At 37.8% G+C, this 26,101-nt stretch overlaps 1 protein-coding gene across 1 annotated transcript in view; it reads right to left on the bottom strand.

The window, feature by feature from the left end:
• atm (ATM serine/threonine kinase) overlaps positions 1-26,101 on the bottom strand; it is a 175,588-nt gene that overhangs the window by 13,425 nt on the left and 136,062 nt on the right. The window contains exons 47-56 of the mRNA XM_028800178.2: positions 22,310-22,468; positions 22,109-22,228; positions 21,334-21,551; positions 20,878-21,085; positions 20,417-20,542; positions 17,316-17,474; positions 12,886-13,024; positions 12,469-12,551; positions 5,179-5,319; positions 4,749-4,865 (exon numbers count right to left, since the gene is read on the bottom strand). Of these exons, the coding sequence (XP_028656011.1) occupies positions 4,749-4,865; positions 5,179-5,319; positions 12,469-12,551; positions 12,886-13,024; positions 17,316-17,474; positions 20,417-20,542; positions 20,878-21,085; positions 21,334-21,551; positions 22,109-22,228; positions 22,310-22,468 (1,470 nt within the window). The remainder of the gene's footprint in view (positions 1-4,748; positions 4,866-5,178; positions 5,320-12,468; positions 12,552-12,885; positions 13,025-17,315; positions 17,475-20,416; positions 20,543-20,877; positions 21,086-21,333; positions 21,552-22,108; positions 22,229-22,309; positions 22,469-26,101) is intronic.

Below are 26,101 nucleotides of genomic sequence, written 5' to 3'. Positions count from 1 at the left end.
AAGAAAAACTGGAAGTGTTGAAAAGACTTCACAAAGGTGAAAGTGCCACTCAGTTATCGAAGGAATTTGGTGTCGGGAAAGCAACAATTTCCGATTGGAAAAAGAACAGAGGTAAAATTGAGCAGTTTTGCACTACCACAAGTGAAAAAACGATTGAAAAACGTAGCAAGACGACAGTGTCTTCTTACGAAAAATTGGACGAAGCACTTTTCTTATGGTTTACACAAGAAAGACAGAAAGGAATCCCTATCACTGGCCCTCTAATTCAAGAAAAGGCGCTTCAATTGAACAAGCTCATGGACGGTGACGTATCATTTACAGCTAGTTGTGGTTTCTTAGACCGATGGAAGAAAAGACACGGAATCAGGCAGCTTACAATAACTGAGGAGAAATTGTCAGCGGACAATGAAGCAGCTGTTGAATACCTTGAGGAGTTCAAATGTATCATTTCTTCCTACTCGCCCCAGCAAGTTTACAACGCAGATGAGACAGGACTTAACTTTAAAGCATTGCCTACCAAAAGTCTTGCATCACAAGAGGAACGATCTGCACCAGGGTTTAAAATGGATAAACAGCGCCTAACTGTGTTGGCCTGCAGCAATGCTTCTGCCACAAATAAGCTTCCACTGATGGTTATTGGCAAATCGGCAAAACCACGCTGTTTTAAGAACATGAACATGAACTCTCTCCCTGTTTTTTACAGAAATCAAAAGAAAGCTTGGATGGATCGTGCCTTGTTCCAAGAATGGTTTGACAAGCAATTTGTGCCAAAAGTAAAGGCGTTTAACAAAGAAAATGGATTGCCTCCTCGTGCTTTGTTACTTATAGACAATGCTCCGTCACATCCAGAAGAAATGCAACTTGTTTGCGATGATATCAAGGCTATTTTTCTCCCACCAAATGTCACATCAATTTTGCAGCCAATGGACCAAGGGGTTTTGCAGGCTTTGAAACAGAATTATAGAAAAATGCTTCTTCGTAGCCTACTTGAAGATAATGAAGAGCTAACAATTTTGGATAAACTCATGAAAATGAACATCAAAGATGTTATTTACTGGGTTGCTGAAGCTTGGGAAAACACATGCAAGGAATCCTTACAGAAGTCTTGGAAAAATCTCTGGCCTGAGCTAGAGTTTGTCCAAACAGTTTTCCCCCCCGACAAAAGAAAATTGTGAACTTCTTCAATTGGTGAAAAGAATGCCAGGTTGTGAAAATGCAGAAGAAGAGTGCGTGGAAGAGTGGACGGCCGTTGACAACTGTGGCCATGAAGAATACACAGATGAAGACATTGTGGCAGCTGTGCAGGGAACGTCAGCTGATCTCGACGCAGACGACAGTGAGGAGGAAGGGGACGCGCTGACTGATGTTGTTCCACACACTGCCGCAGCCAGTGTCCTTGATCTCGCTTTGCGCTACGTTGAGCAACACGCCGATGCAACCCCAACAGATGTTATGTTTATGCGTGTTGGCGAAACATTGCTTCTTCAAGCCGTTTTAGTTCGTTGCGTCAGAAGAAGATCACTGACTTTATCTCTTAGATAATGGTTTGCTTTTTACGTTTTGTGTAAATGCTGTACAGAACATGGATTCTACATACGTGAGTAAACTTGAACTTGTTTCAATTTTAAGTAAGGCTGTATTTTGGATTTTTAGTTAGATAGCGAAATTGAAAAATGACAAGTTTCTTAAATGTACATTAAACGTACGACATAACTTGAAAAAACTTGTTTTCTTTACTTTTCCCAGTTCAGAAATTTTATAAAAATTATTTTTTTCCCTAGTCCTGTTCGGATTAGGCGGATTTTCGGATTAGCGGGACTCTACTGTATATAAAATGGACTGTTTCTAGTTTGACATGGCAAATGTTGAATTCAGCTGCTATTAATACAACTTAAGTGATAAATTGACACAGTATAACATATCACAGCATAATGATGCAATGGTCAGTGCTTATGCAGCATAGCTCCATAATTCTCAGTTCAGATCTGGGCATGGCCTCTGCCTGTGTTTGCATGTTTTCCTTTTATCTTCAAAGGTCTTCTTCTTCCACATGTCAAAGATGTGTGCTTTTGAGTAAATAGAACTGCCCTTTTATGAATGTGTGTGTGAGTGTGTGCCTGAGTGTGTTCTGTGAGGCAATGGCATCCTATCCAGGTTTGATTCTTGCCTTATGGTCAGTGTTACTGGGACAAACACTAATTACTTGCAACTGTTGATGGCTGGAGCTTAAGTTCTGAAAACCATCTAAACATTAAATTATCTGGAGAGTCAAATCTGGTTTTGTTGAGCCAAAAGCATACCCTGGGAGCACTGACGGACTGATTAGCCTGAATGTATGCCTTGTACTCATATAAGGAAAAGACAAACATTTGGAGAAGAGTTAAATATAATAAACTGAAAGTTGAGTGCTTATCTGTTCACCTCAGATTTACAGCAGATCAATCAGTCAATGACACGTTCTGTTGCATTGCCTATAAAGTCTGTGACCTTAATAGGAAAGTCCACATGACAGAACTGCACTTAAAAATGTTCTTGCAAAACTAATTAAAGTAATGGAGACACTGACAAACAAGTAAAGGTCAGGGCACGAATCAAAGCAAGATGATACAATGACAAATAAAAAAAAAATATAAGTCAAAATGGCACAGACAAAAAGAAAAAAAAAACACAATAAAACACTAGAATGTACAAAAACAAAACGCACAAGGAATATTAGCTCTTAAGACATGTTTCAGGGCAAATCAAGGCCTAAATATAACTCTTAATATTACTTTTAATGATAGATGAGTGCACAATAAACTACTGTTGCCAAGTGATAGGAGATGTAGTTTAATGAGAAAAGCAAATTGTATATGAATGGGAGTGAGATGCTGACAATATGCTGCCTTTATGGTATAACCTCCAGCCACTACCATTCCAGCTTTTAAACAAATGCAGCAGACTGAAAACACAAAGAAAAGGAGAACAAAAACAATTTCAAAACAAAATGAAATGGGACATGCCATCCACAAAACAAACATCACATAAAACATACTCAAAATACTACTAGGTAAATTATATGAACTTTGTGTGCCTTACTACAGGCTTTAAACTTAAAAGGTACTTTTTTTAAGAGGTAAATGTCAGTGTTAAAAAGGCATTTAATTGCAATTAATTATTATCCCACAATGTCTGGGCACTAGGAAAGATGGTTCTTTCATACCATTATTATCATAAGGTGTACATGTGCTTGTTTGTTTACAGATTAAAGCACACGGCAAAATGAGAATGTACAGGCAGTAGAGAAGAGGCTGCATTGCCAAAATCTTCCATAACAGAGATTGCAGGTTCAAATCTCAGTCACAACCTGTTTTATTGACCAGATCAATTCAACAAAAAGCAAAGTTCACAAAGATCCCTCCAGTCTTTAGTGCTGCCTAAGTGCAGTCTTGTCTCATAGAGATCCTCACTACTTTATTCATTTGGACTATTATGCAATATGACTTGACAGAAAAAAAAAATCTGTTAGTGATGCTTATGAACTGTATTCCATAGAGGCTACTTGTGGGTATGGAGCTAATGAGATGATCAAGAATGTGATTCTGGATATGTCTCAGAAATACATCGATTTTAGTGAGTGGTTGAGAAAAAACAGCTATCATCAGACAAATATGAGACTTTGGCAGTGCTGATGACGCATACCTCCTAAGCTTATGGTGCTTTTATATCTGGAGTTTGATGCCCCGTTATGTTCCCCTTTTTAATCCTTGAACACTCGTCGTTGTTCATCTTTACCTATCGTTACTTAGTAACAGGGCTTCATGCTGCTCGGCTATGAAGCTTCTTTACTTTTTAAACAGGCTTTTAAATCATCCCTGACAATTATTCATAGTTAATTTTCATGAGTTTTCCAAGTTCCTACTTCTCCTCATGATTTTAGATCTGTTTGCCTTTGTCAACCAAAATATTATTTTGGCAAAATGTATGCATTATAATTATATTGTGCACATGTCTGTTGTCACACACGTGTGAATAGTAGGCAGCTGAAGGGCTTAACGACTGGTAGTAACATATCTGCCCAGGGGGCGGCAGGGTGCACTGACTCTTTTTCTCCTGCAGATCTTTCCCTGGAAATCCCACCATGAGCCGCTACCTCAACATGGAATACATCATTTCTGGTCCCGGCCCCAAGGATGACGTCACTTCGACCAGACTCCCTATAAAACATCACTCCCTTCCTCTGGATTTTAGTTCTGTTTTGGACTCAAACACTACTCGCTCTAAAACTTTTTTTTTGCTTTTGCAGCCAGGAACACATATGGGTGGCTGGCCCAAACCTTTGCAATGTCTGGTGTCCTTACTTATTACACTGTGAATGAGCCCACGTGGGTTTACTCTAGATTTCACCCTCATCACAGAGGCTTAAATTTTAGATTAAATGATGGCAGTAAATGGATCTAAACTGAATGTTTGTAGCTGTGTGCATTAATGTGATCAGAAATGGACTGATATTTCCAATTACTATTGCTTCCTTTATTGTGCCTAGTGCTATCTGGACATGTTCATACGTTTCATCGCTACAACTGAAATCACAAAACTGCCCCTTTACTGTACACACTTAATTTAACAATAGTCATGAGGCATCAGAGTCCATTCCAGCACAAAGCAATAATAAACCCTGCACTAAGGACTTGCCCATTCTAAGGTACAGTATCACCTACAAAACAAAACAGTTATGCCTGAATATTATTCACACTTAAAAGCATTACCTTATATCGACGAATGGTTAGTTTTCTCTTTCGCGTTTCTGTGTTTCGCAGCAACAACATGTTACACATCTGGAAAACCTGCTGCATTACAGCATCCTGCCTAAGGTCATCCTGGCCCTGTAATTTAATGAGAATGAGAAAATCATGCATAACATTTTTAGAAAGGATAATAATAATAACATGTAGAACTAGTCAGCAACAAGTAAACATAAATAAGCAACATCTATTGTAATACCTGAAGAAATGATAATGTATTAAGGACCAAAAATCGATATGTTATAATGTAAAGACAGTTCATGGACTGAAGCCAACTAACACTGGTAGGCAAATAGTAAGCAAAAGCCTGCTATATCATACTGGAAATATTTTGCATTGCAGGATGCACAACCTCTACAGATACTTTCTTCATACAACATGCAGAAGTTCTCACTTTGACAAGTTGTTTTCGCTGTTTTCCATCAGAACCAACACAGTCAATGATTTTAGGCAGATTTATACCTCCCACTAAATGAAATTCAGGTCTGAATGATCTAATGGTTATTATATTTTCATATTTGCCAGAAGGATCCACCTTAAAAAAAAAATAAGAAAAGAAAAAGGGATGTGGTACAACAGACTTTCAGGTTAATATTTTTAATACACTTAGTATCTGCATAACATTTAAAAATAACTTTTAAATCAGATGTTCATTATATTTTCATAAAAGTTACATTTTTAGAAAACTGAAGCAAAATACCTTTATAAAATACAAACATGTAAATGAATTTCAACTTATAAGGATTTACTGTATATTATCAATAAGATAAACCGTGAATATAAACATTGTTGTTAATTTTATTAAAAATCTAATCAACACCTGCAGATCCTACCTGCACATATAGAATGCACATATGAAATATAAAGTCAGGAAAACTTTTGATATGAGAAAAGAACAGAACAATATATTACAGCTCCTAAAAATGAAAGAATAAAAATAAATGGCAAATAGTGAGAAAAGTAGAATATGTTGCAGCTTCAGAAAGAGTGTCAATACTGTGTTTCAGGGAGGATAAACAGCCAAGGGCAGGGTGTCATCATGAGCAAATTCCTAAGCACAGACAAATGGTATGGAAACCTTCTCTTTAGCTCAGCTGGATAAACTGCTGCTTACTGACTGAAATGTTCTGCATTTTTAGCAGGCCTCTTAATACAAGTATATGAAATGGAGAGGGACAGAAATGTTAAAGGTTTGTTATTAGTGACAACAACTTTCACTGCCATGCACATTTTTATCAATGCATTTCATTTCATTGTAAAGGTAAGACAATATACAGTATACTGCTTTGGCTCTTCAACCTGTCGCACCTCCACCAGTGCCGTTATGTCAGCTGCAGGGTCGTCAGCTGGAAACTGCCATTCATGGATGTTTTGCGCCCTAAACCAGTACTTCTCCTAGCAGGGGGGCCAGTGGCAGCCTGGGGATGTCTCCCTGTCACCCCCTTCAGCTGCCTTCACTGGGGTGTTGACCCCACACAAACGTCTTTCCTTCACAGCCAAAGCCAGCAGCTCCCTTTCTCCACTTCCTCTCCCAGTGCCTTTATGGCTTTCCTCAAGCTCGAGCCCACCACTCCCACACTGTGTAACAATTAGACTGTTGCTTTGCCAACAACGCCCCAGCAACTGACCTCCATGGGGTAAACTCTGGCTTTCCAGCCAAACTCTTGGCACTCCGTTGCCAGCTCAATATACCTCAAGGTCTTCCTTTCATGGGTTGCTATCATACCATCCTTCCAAAGGATGGTTAATTCGATGAGCAGGACCCTCTTCTCCACCGCAGACCATATGACAATGTCTGGCCGGAGAGTAGTTATTACAACCTCTCTTGGGAAGACCACCTGTTTCCTGAAGTCTGCCAACATCTGCCACTCTTTGCCAGGTGTAAGCATGCTAAACCTCTTCTGCGCAGGAGGTTGATACGTACTGCTGGACTTTACAAATCCTGCTAGGGAATGCTTAACTATCGCTGGTGTGTGGTTTGCTGCTACCCTACAGCTCTGCAGGATCTTGGACATCTTTGCCAGGACTTGATCGTGCCGCCACCTGAAGCATCCCTAGGTCAAAGCCACCTTACAACCTGACAATATGTGCTTAAGGCTCGCCTTGTTGCTCCCGCAGAGGGAACAACCTACCACCTCACCATACCACTGTGTGAGGTTCCGAGGGCATGGGAGGTTGCCCTAAACAGGAAGCTAAGTCTAGATTATGGCTTCCTCCAGATGTCTGCCCAGGTGATGTGTTGGTTAATGGTAGCGCCCCATCTCGTCCAAGCACCTTGGCTGCCCTAGGATACTGCTTTCTCATGGAAGCGCTCCTGCTCTAGCCTGGTGTCTTCATCCACCACCATGATCTTCTGTTGTTTCTTGGTGGCTTTTGACCAGAATTGCTGCACTGCTCCCCAGCCCAGGCCAGTGTGATTGGTCTGGACAGCCCCCATCACCTCTCAATGTTGCAACTGGAGATGGCCCGATCCACCTCAGTCAATTGATCCAAGTCATCACTGGACATTTGTAAATGTGAATAGACAAAACATGCTCCTATGGAATAGCAATGCAAGGCCACATTAAAACTAACCAAATGGAGGACAAAGATATTTTGCCCCCCGAAAAAAATGGTACCACTATAAAAAGAAAACCAAAAACAACTTTAAAAAGTCTGAATTAGTGCCATAATTTGAAGTGTTCATAAAAATTGTAATGATTTACTTCATGAGGTAGAATATTTGAAATATATATAGATATATATATATAAAGATAGTCTGCGTCCCTATTACTTGCCCAGAGAGTTTGGACACGTCATTACGATGTGGCTAAATTACAAACACAACACCCCAAGGCACTTGTGCTAATCGCTGGAGACTTCAACCATGTAACGCTGGACAAAACATTACCTGCCTTCTCCCAGTATGTGGATTGTAACACCCAGGGAAATAGGACGATTGACCTACTGTATGCAAACATTAAAGACGTATACAGCGCCACCCTGCTGCCTGCGCTTGGGAAAGCAGATCATAACCTGGTTCTGCTTCAGCCTCACTACAAACAAAGAGTGAGGGAGCTACCTACAACCACATGCTCATTCAGGAAGTGGTCCCCTTAGGCAGAGCAGGCTCTGAGAGACTGCTTTGGAACTACGGACTGGGATATTACCGGGGGGGTAAACGTTAATATTTAACATTATACATAGTTATTGTCTGTTTTTTCACCTGTATTATTATCATTCTTTAATTTAATATTATTTATTGTATCAGTATGCTGCTGCTGAAGAATGTGAATTTCCCATTGGGATTAATTAAGTATGTATGTATGTATGTATGTATGTATGTATGTATGTATGTATGTATGTATGTATCTATCTATCTATCTATCTATCTATTCTGCAGGGGTCACAGAGTGAGAATATTGAGGAGGTTGTTGACTGCACTACTGACTACATCAACTTCTGTATGGACATTGTAGTTCCAGTAAGAACAGTACACTGCTATGCTAACAACAAGCCATGGATTACAAGTGACATCAAGGGCCTTCTGAACCAGAAGAAAAGGGCTTTTAAAGGCGGTGATCAGCATGAGCTCAAGTGCGTGCAAAAAGAACTCTGAGTGCAGCTCAGGGCGGCGAAGGAGCAGTACAGGAGAAAGCTGGAGCAGAAGTTGCAGAATAACAGCATGAAGGAAGTGTGGGATGGGATGAAGATCATCACTGGCTGCATCTCGAAGTGGGGTGCCACCATCAAGAGAGATGTGGAGAGAGCAAACCAGATGAACAACTTTTTTTAACAGGTTTGACAACCCTAACCCACTCTCACCTCGGAGTACTGCACCCTCCAACAATCCTTCTGCTGATACCAGCATAGGAGAGAGTTTCCCCCCACCCACAATTACAGCAGCCCAGGTAAGCAGGGAGCTGAGGAGACTTTGTGCCAGCAAAGCAGCGGGTCCAGATGGAGTATCGCCACGACTGCTGAAGGCCTGTGCGTTAGAGCTGGGGAGTCCTCTACAGCGCATCTTCAACCTGAGCCTGGAACAGGGGAGAGTCCCGAGGCTTTGGAAAACATCTTGCATCATTCCAGTCCCAAAAGTATCACGTCCTAGTGAGCTGAATGACTTCAGACCTGTCGCTCTGACATCGCATATGATGAAAACCATGAAGCGGCTGCTGCTTCACCACCTGAGGCCACAGGTCCGCCACGCCCTTGACTCTCTGCAGTTTGCATACCAGGAGAAGGTGGGAACGGAGGATGCCATCATCTACATGCTATACCGATCCCTCTCCCACTTGGACATAGGCAGTGGTGCTGTAAGAATTATGTTTCTGGACTTCTCTAGTGCCTTCAACACCATCCAACCTCTGCTCCTCAGGGACAAGCTGGCAGAGATGGGAGTAGATTCATACCTGGTAGCATGGATCATGGACTATCTTAAAGACAGACCTCAGTATGTGCGTCTTGGGAACTGCAGGTCTGACATTGTGGTCAGCAACACAGGAGCGCCGCAGGGGACTATACCTTCTCGGTCCTGTTCAGCCTATATACATCGGACTTCCAGTACAACTCGGAGTCCTGCCACGTGCAAAAGTTCGCTGACGACACTGCTATCGTGGAGGAGTATAGGGACCTAATCAAGGACTTTGTTAAATGGTGCGACTCAAACCACCTACACCTGAACACCAGCAAAAACCAAGGAGCTGGTGGTGGATTTTAGGAGGCCCAGGCCCCTCATGGACCCCTTGATCATCAGAGGTGACTGTGTGCAGAGGGTGCAGACCTATAAATACCTGGGAGTGCAGCTGGATGATAAATTGGACAGGACTGCCAATACTGATGCTCTGTGTAAGAAAGGACAGAGCTGACTATACTTCCTTAGAAGGCTGGCGTCCTTCAACATCTGCAATAAGATGCTGCAGATGTTCTATCAGACGGTTGTGACGAGTGCCCTCTTCTACGCGGTGGTGTGCTGGGGAGGCAGCATAAAGAAGAAGGACGCCTCACGACTGGACAAACTGGTGAGGAAGGTAGGCTCTATTTTAGGCATGGAGCTGGACAGTTTGACATCCGTGGCAGAGCGACGGGCACTGAGCAGGCTCCTGTCAATCATGGAGAATTCACTGCATCCACTGAACAGTATCATCTCCAGACACAGGAGCAGCTTCAGCGACAGACTGCTGTCACTTTCCTGCTCCACTGACAGACTGAGGAGATCGTTCCTTCCCCACACTATGCGACTCTTCAATTCCACCCAGGGGGGGTAAACGTTATTATTCAAAGTTATTGTCTGTCTGTATACCTGCATTGTTATCACTCTTTAATTTAATATTGTTCTTTATCAGTATGCTGCTGCTGGAGTATGTGAATTTCCCCTTGGGATTAATAAAGTATCTATCTATCTATCTATCTATCTATCTATCTATCTATCTATCTATCTATCTATCTATCTATCTATCTATCAAAATGTGTACTTCAATTTAAATGTTTAAAATCTAAATATTCTCAGTTGTAATAAAAATTTCCCATTTTTCACCCCGTAAATGAGGGACATAGAGGGCTAGATCACTAATAAAGGATCAAAATCAAAAATAACATCAAATTCATAATCACTGACCTTAAAATAGACTAAGACGACATCCAATATGCTTATGTGTGAAACCTGTCTTTTAAACCTTTCGGGAGTGGCTCTTACAGGGCTAGAACCACAAGTAAAAACTCAAATATCAAACACATTATCAAATTTATGATCGGCAACATCAAAATAGCGTAAAACAACACTGTACATATATACACAATATTACTGATTCTAGTATTATTATTATTCCCATGTTTTCAAAGTTTTGTGAAAAGAAGTAACTTTGACTCCTCATATCTCATTAAGGGGTGAACCCCTTTGCTCGGTTGATGTGGCATGCATAACTTCATGACCTTCTGATAATTTCTGCTGAAGATACCTATTCGTTTACTCTACCATATGGGTGTACTTGCCTCTACAAAATACGGCCCAAAGATGGCCAAACAAGTTTTTTTGGTTCTAGAGGGCCAAAAATAGTGGGGAACTGCAAAAACTTTATATCTTGCATAACTTTACCAGTGAGTCAGGAGGTGCAGGACAATAAATAATTGAAGTTATTTCAAGGCATTCATAAGTAATTCTTATGAACAAAAAAAGTCATGCTTTGTGCTTTTTCTGAGCCCTTGACTCATCTTTTTCACATGGAGTGTCAGGCAAAACACAATCTCCAGATTAACACATAATACAATATGTTGAAAAGTGAGGAAATACAGTAAAACCTTTGATTGAAATAAACTATATCAAATAAAAATACTTTGTAAGAAAACTGTCTATTACCTTAAATAGTACCCTAAGTTCTTGTCTATAAGCCGGACTCATGTATTAGCCGGAGACCAAAAATCATACGAATTTTTAAAATAAAATCGTATCATAGATAAGCCGGACTCATGGATAAGCCGAACGTACTATAACCTATAACTAATAGAAGGGAGGGAGGTCAGTGGTCTCACTCGCGCCCATTTAATTTCTTTAAGGGGGGAGAGAGTGTGAGATATTGCCGTCTCTCTCACTCCCCGCATGGCGCGGTTGGAGCGGCCGGAGCGCGTTCTTTCTGCTCTGGGCGTCGCCGAGTCAACACGAGCGCGTAGCGGTCATTTAAATTGTGATTTTATATGTAAGCATATTTAAATATATATCGCGGATTTCTGCGGACAATGGGTCTTTTAATTTCTGGTACATGCTTCCTCAGTTGGTTTGCCCAGTTGATTTCATACAAGGGACGCTATTGGCAGATGGCTGAGAAGCTACCCAACTTACTTTTCTCTCTCTCTCTCTTGCGCTGACTGTCTCTGATCCTGACGTAGGGGGATTGAGCAGGGGGGCTGTTTGCACACCTAGACGATACGGATGCTCGTCTAAAAATGCTGAAAGATTATCTTCACGTTGCTATCTTTTGTAAAGCTGATTCCTGAAAAGACATGCTGCACAGTGCTTCGCATACTTAAAAGCTCGAAGGGCACGTATTGATTTTTGACTGAAAAACAAACTCTCCCTCTCTCTCTCTTTGTCTGCTCCTGACGGAGGGGGTGTGAGCTGCCGCCTTCAACAGCTTTGTGCCGCGGTGCTTCGCATACTTAAAAGCCAAACAGACATATTGATTTGTTTGCTTCACTCCTTTGAAGAGGAAGATATGTTTGCATTCTTTTAATTGTGAGACGGAACTGTCATCTCTGTCTTGTCATGGAGCACAGTTTAAACTTTTGAAAAAGAGACAAATGTTTGTTTGCAGTGTTTGAATAACGTTCCTGTCTCTCTACAACCTCCTGTGTTTCTGCGCAAATCTGTGACCCAAGCATGACAATATAAAAATAACCATATAAACATATGGTTTCTACTTCGCGGATATTCTTATTTCGCGGGTGGCTCTGGAACGCAACCCCCGCGATGGATGTATAAGCCGGATTTATGTATAAGCCGATATTCTGTTTTTTCATTTTCACAACTTTTTTCCTTAGATAAGCCGCGGCTTATTGACAAGAACTTAGGGTATAATGGAACATAAATGGGCTTCCATACATCAGACATTACCACAACAGAACAATGGAATATTATACTGTAAATATCATACCATATCCTTATAATTTAACAATAATAACAACAATGGGAATACTTGTTGACTGAACACACCTTTATCTCCATTGTGGGAATAATAACATCATCCAAGTTCTTTATTTTGTTAATTGGGTGATCAGAAGGAATTGGAATAGGTTCTATAATAAATTGGAAACAAAAAAAGCATAAAAATGCAGTGCACAGGAAAACATACAAAACAATAATCCAAAATTGAAAGTTGATTTACACAGTTGTTATTTTGTTAAAAAGTCTCTAAACAAAGCCAAGCCTAAAACTACAAATATTAGTAACCTTATCTGGTACAAGTAATCTGTGCCTCAAGAGTAGTTATACTTGTTACAACAGATATCCTAACTTAAATGACATCTTGTGTTTTAATCAGCACTGTGAAACATTTAACAAGCTACTTATCTTCCAAATAACAGAACCCAGAGAGTAACTGTTAAATTTAAGACTTTGTGAAATGCTCACTTTTCTCAGTTTTCCATCTTGATGCATCCATATTAGCCAATGAGATGTAAGCCTCACACAGAGTCTCTACGTTCTTAACCATTTTTGCTTTCTCTTTTCTAATAACATTCACAATCTCCTGAGCCACTTCTGACCTTTCCTAAAAAGGAAGAAAATGATATTTAATAATGAAGCAACAGATCATCTTGAATTAATTAACTGTCTTTAGGGTATGGTTTTCATTTTGAGCATCAAATAAAAAAAGAATTTAGTGTTAAATCGTATTATAAAAATATAATTTCACAGGTCCAAGTGTAATAATTTTAATATATACAATTAAACTTTGAATCAAACCAGACTGTCCCCAGCTCAGTTAGATGAAATCAGGTCATTTGGGGTTGTGGTGGGATTGTGGGACCTTATTCATGCATTTTTTTGCACTCTCTGATTACTTTCACTTGCAGCATATTTATGCTTCAAAATAGCAAAGCCAACATCGGTACTTATTTCACAATAGTAAACATGATTATAAATGTTCCATGAAAGAGACTGGAGAAGAATTAGGTATTGCTGAATGGACATGTCACATCTTCTTGCTGGTAACTTGATAATTTCATTAGTTCAAAAATGGCAAGATTTTCAAAAAATGCTTTAAAAAAATACTGCCAATATGTTCATTCCCATTAATTTTAAACACAGCAAATCTTTTCTCTGTGGTAAGAATAACACTTTAATGGTAAATGTTTTGAGAATATTCAGAATCACTTCTAGGAATACTTGGAAATCAAACTCAGTAACCAAGAAGTTCATGTGAATAACTATTGTTCAAAATTAATAGGATTCTTGTGTTCTAAGGTGGCAATACGAGAGTCATATTTTTATTGTGATGGTCTGATCTATTCATGTGTTATATGTTCTATATGTTACACATCACATTGTAAATGGGTGAGGCATGGTCGGGGAGAGGAAAAAAAAAACAGTAATGTTTTCTATACTACAGAAGAATAAGTAAAATATAAGGATTATTTAAGATCTTTATTGTAGAATCCCAGAAAGAGGCGCACGGGAAATATCCGCACAGAAAAAAAACGCACAGTCATATAAGCGCACACGGAAAAATGTGCACATGGAAAAAAACACACACGGGAAAGACCGCACGTGGAAGAATACGCATACGGTAAAGTGCGCACGTGGAAAAAAGCACACGGCGGCGACATATAACTATTACAAATCTATACTAATAAAAGGCAAAGCCCTCACTGACTCACTCACTGACTGACTGACTGACTGACTGACTCACTCATCACTAATTGTCCAACTTCCCGTGTAGGTGGAAGGCTGAAATTTGGCAGGCTCATTCCTTACAGCTTACTTACAAAAGTTAGACAGGTGTCATTTCAAAACTCTACACGTAATGGTCATAACTGGAACCTCTTTTTTGTCCATATACTGTAATGGAGTGCAGCTCGATGGCCGTGGGAGGCGGAGTTGCGTATCGCGTCATCACACCTCCTACGTAATCATGTGAACTGAAAACAAGGAACAGCCCCAAAGAGCGCTGAAGAAAACATTCATTACACAATTGAGAAGGCAGCGAAACAATAAGAAGCGAGCGAGTGAAGCATACAAGCATATTTATAAGTGCAGCTACTGCGGAAACAAAGCACGGTGTAAACCGTAAGTTTAAATTAAGTTTATAGAAACGCTCCCCCTGCCGTTTGCAATACCATATTCACGAGATACAAGTTTAATGAGAAGACACGAGGTATAAACGAGACTTTGAATCACTTTGTAACGGAGTTAAAATTGCTGTAGCAAGAAACTTTTAAGTGCCAGGTCTTAGCTAACATTAAATAAAGCTGTGCACATCGCAACATCACACAAGAGAGCGGCTCACGTGAACTGACTGAACGCAGCACAAGTGATCACTTCGATGAATCAAACCTGTTCAAAAAACATATTACACAATTGATAAGGTATGAAAAGAATATGAAGCGACTGACATACAGGCATAAATTAAGTTCATAGACCTACAAAAGATTGCCATTTTTCTGCTGTACAACTATACGTTGCATTCTCAACAGTAAGCTTCCACGGCTTGGTCATATTCCAACCGGAGTGCTGAACTGACAACGTGGTATACAAAGACAACTATAACAATCGTAATAAATGAACAATGAAACAACGGAGAACCCGTGGATTAAATAAAAAGGCTGCTTCCTTGGCCTATATGTGTCTGTGTGTGTGTGTGTATATATATATATATATATATATATATATATATATATATATATATATATATATATATATATGTATGTGTATATGTGTATGTGTGTATATGTATGTGTATTTATATATTGATATGTGTATATATATATATATATATATATATATATATATATATATATATATATATGCTAAAGAAGGGAATCAATAAATAACTATAATCGTAATAAACGAACAAAAAATAGCGGAGAATCCGCGAATTACATAAAGGAAATGGGTACCTGAACAGAAAAGTGAGTCTCAAATAGCTACACAATAACTATAACAATCGTAATAAACGAACAATAAAACAATACAGAACCGCTAAGCAAGGAGAAAGGACGGCTTTATATGGCGTTCGTTTATAAAACAACGGAGAGGCTGTGTAAAGGCAGCTTCACAAAAAAACAGATCCATGTATTTATGTGTATATATATATATATATATATATATATATATATATATATATATGTGTGTATATATATGTAGATATGTATATATATGTGGATGTGTATATGTGTATATATATATATATATATATATATATGTGTATATATATGTATATGTAGATATGTGTACACTACTTCTCTGCTGCAAAGCACGGGTATTTTGCTAGTATAAAATATACTCCACCTGTACTGCTAGACATTTTTTATTATAATAAAACAATGACTGGTTTGCCCTTGTACAATGTCTCTGTTTTCATTAAGGAATGGCACTTTATTGATCAATTCTCACGGCACCTCCAAGTATCTTTTCCATTTGTTGTGCGAAAATGCAGATTTTCATATTCCTTGTAACCGAGAATTTGCTTGCCTTTCTGACTGGTCGAAAACTCCATCTCGCTTATTCAAAAAAAAAAAAAAAAAATGTCTACTTGACTTGCTCGAAAGTTAGGGAAGATTAAAGAAAACTCTAACTGTGTGGCCTATTTATAGGACGACCTTTACTTACTTGCCGTAATCAAAACTATAAACCCCTAATTTGCTTACCTTTGGAATAAGAAGGTATAATATAAATTCTGAAAACTATTGTAAAGAATAATAATTTCCTAGAAATGGTCATTTAGGCACAACAAAGGATTAATGACTATTTTATTTTATGGACCATCCAACAGCCCACTACCCCAGTTAGCACAAATTAAAACATACAAGCTTAGAAATACCTTTAGTGAACAATTATACAATTTTGTTTATTGCGATGTATAATATAAAATGTTTTTCTTCTTTGTATATACGCCTTTGCCGTATGCGCATTTTTCCATGTGAGCATTTACCCACATGCGGTTTTTCCTGTGTGCGGTTATTTCCCGTGCGCTTATATGACTGTGCGCTTTTATTCTGTGCGGATATTTCCTGTGCGCTTCTTTCCTGTCACCCCCTCATACAGTGCACATTATTTAGTCAGACACTGCTAGTTGTAAAATAGTTTCAACATTTGGCATATCAATTAAGAAAATAATATGATCCACCAAAGCAGTGGGAGGGAAAGTATTTGCAAGAGTCACGAACATTACAAACAGTCAAAGAGAACATTGGTAGGACTGCATAACAACACCACAAAATGACAGATGTGCAAAACTCCTTTAGTGACCAGTGCTTGAGACTTGAAAAACATACTGTCTGCTTATTGTGATTAATCACTTTATTTAAAAAGTATGAAATAAATAAAAAAAAGACAAACAAACAAACAAGTAACATTTTCCTCCCTGCTTGTAGTTTCTGAATTAGAAGCCTGCCCCATAACTAATCAGCTTTTACGATTTTACGCAGCATAGGACAGTGGCAGAGATATTTTGTGAAGCTGCTTGTAGAAAAATCCATGACAATTAAACCAGCATGAAAAACTAACCTTCTTTGTGAAAGACTAATACTGTATTCTTAGGAAACATTTGATTCATACAATGTTTGTGGGGAACACAGCATTGTTCCTTATTTGTTGGTTATTCCTATGTGTACACAGCCATTCAGCTTATCTAATTTACCTGAGTTTACCTTAAGTTTTTTTTTCTTCATTCGTGATAATTTTATTTTCAAAGAAACTTTATTTTAAGATGAAAAATATGAAAGAAAGGAACAAAGACAATGCAATTTTCATAATTTTATCTCATGTATTAATAATTATGATCATGTTCAACTCAAACTGATTGTTTGATGAGCTATGATGAGCTATACAGGTCAATTTACCTTATCAAGAAGTGAAGTCTGTTTTGGAGCATGCTTTGAGAGACCACTCTTTTTCAATCCTTCAGACCGTCTAAAAGTATCATCTTTGTCTGCATTAACCAAGGCCAGGATAATAAATAAGGTATGGTGTGGGTGATCTATTGAGGTCCGGCAAATTACCTAATTAGAAAGAGAGAAATACAAATCAGGTATGTTATAACACAGGTTTTTCACTGTGGGCCACTGTTCAAAACTTCCATCTACAAAACAGTGATTCATCTTGTTTGGATAAATAATTTAATGTTTATTGATGCTCCGATCGATTTCCTGCCAATTTAAATCAGCCAATTTTCAGTCCATATGAATTCATCTGCTTCTGTATGTTTAGCAGTAATTAAGTTGTAGTGTTCCTTTACTTAAAGTGTTAAGGTAATTGAATGAATGTGCTATTTTGTTTCTAGATTTCTTCCTGTAAACAGAGAACTTCCAAAAGAGAGACAGAAGACCACACAAAACTGTCTTTGACATTAAAGAAACTGGAGTAATAAACTCAGAAAAAGACATCGGAGGAGTTGTCATGTGCATGGAGAAGAGTTCACATCTTTTCATTTTGTGTTTTAACTAAAACATCTTTTTTGTCTTAGTGTGGACAGTGAGCAAACTTGTATTTGGAACTGAAGCTCACATCTGAAATTAGAAAAAGAGCAGAAAAAGAAGAATTGGCCCTTGCTGCTTAGTAGACAATTGGCTTGGTAGTTCAAAAGCAAAATTAGCCTATTTTAGTTGTAAATTTGGTCTGTACTGTATGTTAGCCTTGTATATTCTTGATAATCACCTTATAAATTTTTAATAGAGCTATGGCTTGTAATAATGGCAATTATAAAATTACAATTTATTTTGTTTTATACCATACTAGCCGTCCACCCGCATAGTAGTAAAACAGGACAAACTTTAAAAATCAATAAACAAAAAGGTATCGCTCGCTAAGCGGAGGCAAGTTACGCTCCAAAACACAGAGGGAGACCGACTCCCCACTCCTGACGTCATGCTTTCCCATCCCCTCGGCCCGCAGCTTCTGTCTCAGATTACTGCGAATATATCGCTCCTGTAAGCGAACTATGATTCTTTGCGCGATGAGAGAAAACACAAAATCAACTGGAATGTTCAAGCAAATTCTAGAAAAAAAACCAATGTAAATCTGTTAAGTAGTTCTCTCATGAAAAGCGGACAGACGGACATACAGACAGACAGACGTTGAATTTTATATATGTAGAGAGATGTATTAAGGATACATGTTTGTGTACATGTTTTATTAGTAAAAAAAATTGTTTTAGTATTTTTATAGTTATTAAACAATTAAAATCATAATTGTTAATAAAAAAGGTAAAATGTTGTGGTTTGTAGTTAGGTTATTAAAACACCAAGGATACTAACCTTAATGTAGAACATAAGACTACGACATGCCTGGTTTTGTAGGAGCTTAGTGTAAAAACTTTTAAAAGGATAAAGAAAAAATTGGCATGGAATGGTCCATATACAGTGCTTCAATGTAAAGTACACTTTAGTGATACTGCAGAAAACCATGCAATGGAAAATTTTGTAATACAATACAAAAAACTGTACTGTACAATAACATACAATCTAGTGCATTGAGTTATGTAATATTTATTATGTACACAAACAAATGAAGAATGAAATGAACTGGAAATTGAACCAAGTGAAAAATTCAAATAATACTTGATAATAACTAAACATATTGAGTCAAATGGAGTAAACAAGCTGTATAGATAAATAGATTGGTAAGAGGTGGCTTAATGATTCTGTCCACATCAACCTTCACAAAGATGTCTAGGTGTACATGTGTTCATTTCATTCTCTTCATCATCCAGCATGTGCTCTGGCAGGGTAAACAAGCTGTCAGCTATCTTTGTTTATAAATTTCTTTATGAGTGTGTGAGTGTGCGTGTATATGCTTCCATATATAAATGTCTAGTTAAATAAATATGTATGTGAAAAATTACTCGTGCAAAAATTTTGCAAATCAATGGGCCTGGTCCTATGACTAAACAGAACAGACTGCAAAAATCCTAGTTAAATTAAACAATTTCTACAGCTGTTATCGTTGAACATAAGACAAACTGTTTTTGAAAGTTACGAAGATAAGTACTGTACCAAAAACAGGCTTGAAGCCTAAAACAAGGCAAACACAAATCAACTTATCGAAGAAGGTTTTTAGGAAGTCATTATTATACATAGGTCTTGGTGTTCAAGGCAGATTATTTCAGAAACTGCTTGTTCTATGATGTTCTATCTATGCTAGAACATAGTCATCCAGGAGTTCTATACAATGTACAGAAAAAAAATACATGCATAATTTTCCAACACAAATTGTAGTTTTAAGACATGAAAATCAATTTTGATTTTCCACAGACACACACACATTTTTAACATTGTAGAATCAGAATTTTAACTTATTTTGATTACAAATTTTTGACTTCATCACCAGTCATGTAATTTACAGGAAAGTAAAATTGGAATTGGTCAGTTTTAGTAAAATAAAATCAGTGATTGGTATTGGCCATAAAAAAATAACCTGATTGGACATGCCTAGTATTTTTTACAAATGTATATTTTATTGTATATTATTATGGTGATGGTAAGATACAATCATTTTAAACTCTTCAGAAATAAACAAACCAGAATCAATTCAAATACCAAATAGACCACACAGCGAAGGACGTTTTTGACTGCAGGCATAATGGTAAGTAGCTAAACAGCACAATTACCTGGAACTCATTTTTAAAAATAAACTGTTAAAAGAAAAACAGTTATTTTTAAGTGTTATTTTTCTTCACATGACTGAAAAATATGACTTAGTTTGCATTATCTTTAATTTGCTTTTAGAATCCTATGGCTGTTCTAAAATAGGTCCTTGAGTAAAGGGGTTTCTATTTTGACAAAGAATGGCATAATAAAATATGACATATTTCTCTATAAATGTTCAAGAGTAAATTATATGGCTTAAAATCTTTTAATGAAAAAGAACTTAGAGAGACTTTAATAGAATTTTGACATTACTGAACCATCATATGTAAACGACTTTCTTTCATACAATGTCCCACCTCGTTTAGAACATCATGAAATCCAACTCCCTCTGTTGCTGCTCCTGGCATTTTGCTCCCCATTCGAGCTGCAAGCTGGTACATCAGTGGTAGAAACTTATAGGATGGAATTTTCCTGATGCCATTCTGTTTAAATATAAAAAAGTAATTTAGGAATTAAAATGAGAAACTGAAATATATATTTTAAAAAATGAGTACAACAAGATACTAAATATATCAGGCACTTAAGAGTAAACATTTTAAATGGGTTCCCACATTTCTTGAAAACTGAAAAATGCATTATATTTTCATAGTAAAGAGTAACATTAATTTTTTTCTGCAAGGCTGTTGAGATGGGAATCCTACCTTTAGAAAACTGAAATGTTTCATAGTACACTGTGTAAGGTGCAAATTAAGGATTTTTTTTTTGTCAAAACGATTACATTTATTAACCTACTTTGTCAGGGTTTACTTGCTCTTACCTCCACCATGCTGTTGACTTCTGAGACAGCTGAATTCCCGAGCCACAGGGAACAGAGTCTGAACACCCAAACGTCATGCTCTTCTCCAAATTCCAAACAATTAATGTAGTTTTCCACAGCTTTACACAGGAAACGTATCCTATCTTCTTTCAGATTACACAGGGCTTTTTCATCAAGTTCAAACTCTCTTTTAATTTTAATAGTATATCTGAAAAAATACACAGAGAAAAATAAAATATCAAAAAACCATGTAACCAAAATGAGATTAAATCCTAGGCAGGTGAAGCCACTATTTACTGTATTTAAAATTGTTACATTTTCAATGAGAATTCAATGTTGTTTATGCTGCCTATTTATTTTTTTTAACTCAAAGACACAGTGGTATTCATATTAATTAAAACAATATATTAAATTAAAAGTAGAAAAACAAAATATGAAAAAAAAACTTGATCTCACTTGGAGGTTTCAACTCTGTGCACTTTCATTAAGTCAACCTCCTGCTTTGCCTTCTCAAGAAGAGCCCGTTTATTTTCAAACTCTGAAGACTTCATGTAGTTCTCAATGCTCTGATACTGAGCATCGGAAAAACGTGCCAGAGACAGGGAAGCTTTCATTTTACTGCTTTGAAGCTGAGCATCGTTGCTATCAGAACTCCCTCCTATAATTTCTACAGCCTACAACAGATACAAGCAATACATAATAATTAAGGGTTTCAACTTTTCATTTATTTTTATTTACTTAACTGGCTATTTCATTTAGTTGTACATTTGCTTCTGTATGATGTATAGATTTTTGAAATCAAAAATGTGAAAATGAGTGTGAAAATGAGCATGACAATTGCAACACCCAATATACAATATACTACAATCAAAGAACAATGAAGTTTCATGGCTACATCTGAAAATTGGGTCACAAGACTGCTCATACATTACAAGACAGCCAACTATTTTTCTTGTGATCAACCCTTTCAGTAGTTTATACTGTGATAAGGGTGCAATGTTTCTCATTTTCCTCTTCATGTTTTTTCTTGGTGTTTAGGGCTACAATGAGAGCCTGCTCTACTCACAATGTCTTACTGTGGACTGCAGCTCAAATGCACACAACCAAAACGATATAGATATGAACACATTTTAACTTAACAATCGTTACTCAGAAGCATTTTCATCCACATAACTATACATTTTGTTAAATTTTGAATGCTATGAATATGATAAGCAAAATAAAAAAATACCTTTTCTAAATACTTTTCAAGGATTACACTTGGACTTTCCAAACATGTCTCAGCTAGCCAACTACCACATAATCTTAAGCATTCAGCATACATTGGAGACAGGCTTGTATCAACATCAACCTGTAAAAACAGACTGTGAATAAATAGTAAAGTAATGGCAGTTTTTTTAATTTCCAATAAAACTAATCAAAATAATCTAACCTTATCAGCCAAATTATGAATCATCTTCCTCAAGATGCCCAAAGCAAGACCTTCCTCTTTTCTTGCCCAAAACATCTGTGCTTCTTCCAGCTTCCACATGGGGGATCCCAAACCTGCAGTGGTGTGCTGCTTGATCTGAAAAATTGCTCTTTCTGCGAGCTGAGGAATAAAAAGCATAAGCATAAAAAGCATTTATGATATACAATTACATTTTTCATTGTTGTGCATTGCATATACATGAATACTGTACACTGGTGAAACGTAATTGTGTTCATATTAAAGGGAATTACAAAAATCATAAAATTGCCCATTTTATGTTATTTAGTATCTTTCGATACCACTGCAAGCAGTATTCTCTCTCTCGATTCTAAAGATACTGTAATGAAACTGGTACCATTAAAGTTTTGGGAACTTTGGTACCGATTTAATACTGTATTCGTTCTTGTGATATCACTAATCCTGGACATTGTTAATCGGTAATGACATTCGTCTCTCACATGACATATTCCAGAGGGTCTTTATCCTTTCTTTGGAAAGAATATAATTGATGGATGATATAAAGTATGTGGCAGAACAGTGTCTCAATAAGTCATTCAAATATAGTTAGCATTAACATGACTAATTTAAAAAGGAAAAAAAAAGAAAAGCTAATTTTGTAAAATTCTGCTGGACCACCTGTGACACTTTCATCTTCCTCTTCCATTTTGGGGGCATCTTGAACCTGACACCATCGATAACGTAATCAGAGCTTGGCAAATGAGGACAAACACGCATTAAGCATAGGGATGGTGTGAAGATGCTCTGTGCTTTTATTAAAATCAATTCAAAAATTCAAGGTGTCCAAAAAGTGCAGTGCTCCAGAAAGTTCAGTAATTAAATAATCCATAAAAACAGTGGAAATCCATGAGATAAACAAGACCTAAAAAAAAAGACTAGAATCAACACCACAGCCAGCGGGTCATTGTTTCTTCCCAACCTGAAGGAGTCCACAACTTCCTCTTCATCTCCCCCCCCAGCTTACCCATAGCTCACGCAGCTGGCAGAGACACTAGCAGCCACGGTCCTGTCCCTCCTGACCCTTGTCTTAGCTTCCCCAAGCAGGTTCAGCCAGACTGTTCGGGGTCAGTTGTCCTTCTGTCTTCCTTCACGGTTTTGCAGTCATCCGTCGGATACCTGGGGAGGATGCCACTTCGATTGCACCCAATATTCAAGGAACATCCAGTGGGCATGATCCACCCCCTAGAGCACCAAACCTCTGCTCCTATGTGGGGCAAATGACCACGCTGCCTTTCCCCACACTAGCTGTCTGGCTCGAAGTGCCTCTCCACCCGCTGCTGTTCTCATGGCTCTTCTTCCCTTCATTCTGTCTTTTTTCTGTTCTCTCTCCTCCTTACACTTGCACTTCCCTTATTTAAACAGGGTGTGTTGCGCAGCTGCGGTAATGAGCAGCTCCGGGCGCCAATTAGGGTCACAGGCGATCCTGCACCTGTGCACTAAGTGCAGGGCTGTCTACTCCTGCACTGCGCATGGGAACCACTCTCGCCCCACTACCACGCCCCCACCCGAAGACGCAAGTCTGGCGATTATTTATTTATTTATTTAAAAGACGCCAATCAGCCACAAACCTCACTTTATCACACCACCATGTAGAGGTTGTAAAATATTGTAAAATCCTCTGTAAAAAATTTCTACTATCCCAAACTTTGACAAGCCTCAGTGGTTTGTCAGGTTCTTCTATAAACAGTATATCAAGTTGTGTAAATTCAAATTATTTGAGAATATTGTTAATGTGGACTGCTACTTAACTCTACATTATTGTAGTATTGTATTGAAGTGTATAAAGATTTCAGTGCTCTGACCCCCAAAGGTCTTGTGAAAAGGATTAATATAGTATATCAAAATGTAAAATATTCCTTAAATACATTAGTCATTAGTTTTTGTTCACTAAATTAGGCTCAATGTGCCTTACTAATCTCTGTAATTCCATTTTTCTATTCATAATGTGAATGATTGCCCTGTTTCTCTTGAAGTAAGAAGACTGAATTCAGTTTGTAATGACAACCTTTTTATATAGTGTCTCATTAGATGAATCTGCACATTTTTTATCATACCTGAAGATCTAACTAATTTTGACCTTTTTCCAGTTTGCAATTTAATTTTATTAGACACATATGAAATTATTTGTCTCCCTAAATATACTTCAATTTTCCAAAAGTGTTCTCAAGGAAACATCTCGTAGAAAACAAAATTGTGAAGAAATAAATTTAATGAAGTCTATGTCCACTTAAATTAGAGGATTTAATCACCAACAATGAGTTGTATCAATTGAGTGTCAAAGACAAACACCATGAATTATTCTCAGGATGGAAGAAGACACCTTTAATCATACACGGAGATAAACAGCCACTGGAAGACGTGCCAGCTCGTGAGAAAGAGTACAGATTTTTTATATTTACTTTGAGTATAACTCACACAGCTTGGTGATAAGCAGACAAAAGTGTAAAGAGAAGCCTTGCAGTAACACATGTCCTTGAAACGCTGGCACAAGGAAAGGAAGTAGACAAGAGAAAAGAACTTTTATAAGCTTCAAGGCCAGTACACAGAGATCTTTCCTGATTATAAGCATCCCACAACAGCATAGTGATTTTAGTTCCAAAATAAGAGGATTGTTTTTCAGAAAATGCCACATTATGGCAGCAAGTTTAAATTATTAATGTGGTAGACTGGTGGCACAGTGGTAGCACTGATGCCTCACAGTCAGGAAACCGCAGTTTACATCCTGTGTGGAGTTAGTATGTCCCTTGTTCATGTAAGGTTCCTGTGGGTGTCCAGTTTCTTACCACTGAATAAGAACATGCTACTTAGGTGAACTGGTGATACAAAATTGGCTGCTGGCATGTGCATATGCGTTCATTCTGCGATATACTGCCGCCCTGTCTGTGTAATGTTTTGTGCGTTAAAAATAGTCCTCCGCAGCTCATTCATACATGCTTTTCATTCGGATCTAGTTCATTTTTGGATATGGACTATTCAGGTTTAGAAGATGGCAGAAAATCAATTGTTTGGATTTGCCTTGGCTTCTTCAGTAGAATTAAATGTAGATCTTTCAATGTGGCAGGGAAAAGCAGGCTGGACCTGGTACCTACTACAGGCAGTCTTTGTAAAGCTGATTATAAGGTCCTCTTTTTAGTGGTGCTACGGAAAAGTCTGCAAATATGTAAATTCGACTGTACTCAAACATTGTTCTCATTTCTGTCTACAATGGAACAAGAAATTTTTTCTTTCTTCCAGACCTTTATTAAATTTGAAAGCCCTCACTGAGTGCTTAACCAGTAATTTCTGTGATTTAATGGATTTATTCTATTTTTGATATTAAAAGTTTTTTTTATTATTTTTTGTAGTAGTAAATGACTTGCAGGTTAATGCGGACAGAGGCTGCATATCTGTTCTTGCTGTGCTCAGGTCATATAGAACATTTGACACCATAGACCACAGTATTCTAAAAAATCACCTTAGTCAATAGGTGGGCCTCTCTGGCAGTGCCTTAAGTAAGACTGAAACCAGTTTAACAGGCAGAAAATTCTTTGTTTGTTGTGGTGATTGCAGTTTAGAGATCCATAATATTGTATATGGCATACCAGAAGAATCTATTCTGGGCCCACTGTTATTTTCAATCTATATACTCCCATTAGGGCAGATTACCTCAAAGGACAAAGTGAACTACTACAGCTATGCGGCTGACATGCGGCTTTACTTATCTATAACACCTGATGACCCTGAAGTATTGGGCTC

The sequence above is a fragment of the Erpetoichthys calabaricus genome, chromosome 4 (genome assembly GCF_900747795.2).
Source record: "Erpetoichthys calabaricus chromosome 4, fErpCal1.3, whole genome shotgun sequence".
In the NCBI taxonomy this organism is placed as follows: Eukaryota; Metazoa; Chordata; class Cladistia; order Polypteriformes; family Polypteridae; genus Erpetoichthys; species Erpetoichthys calabaricus.
Note: the sequence above shows the minus strand (reverse complement) of the source record. Positions and strands in the feature narration are given on the sequence as shown.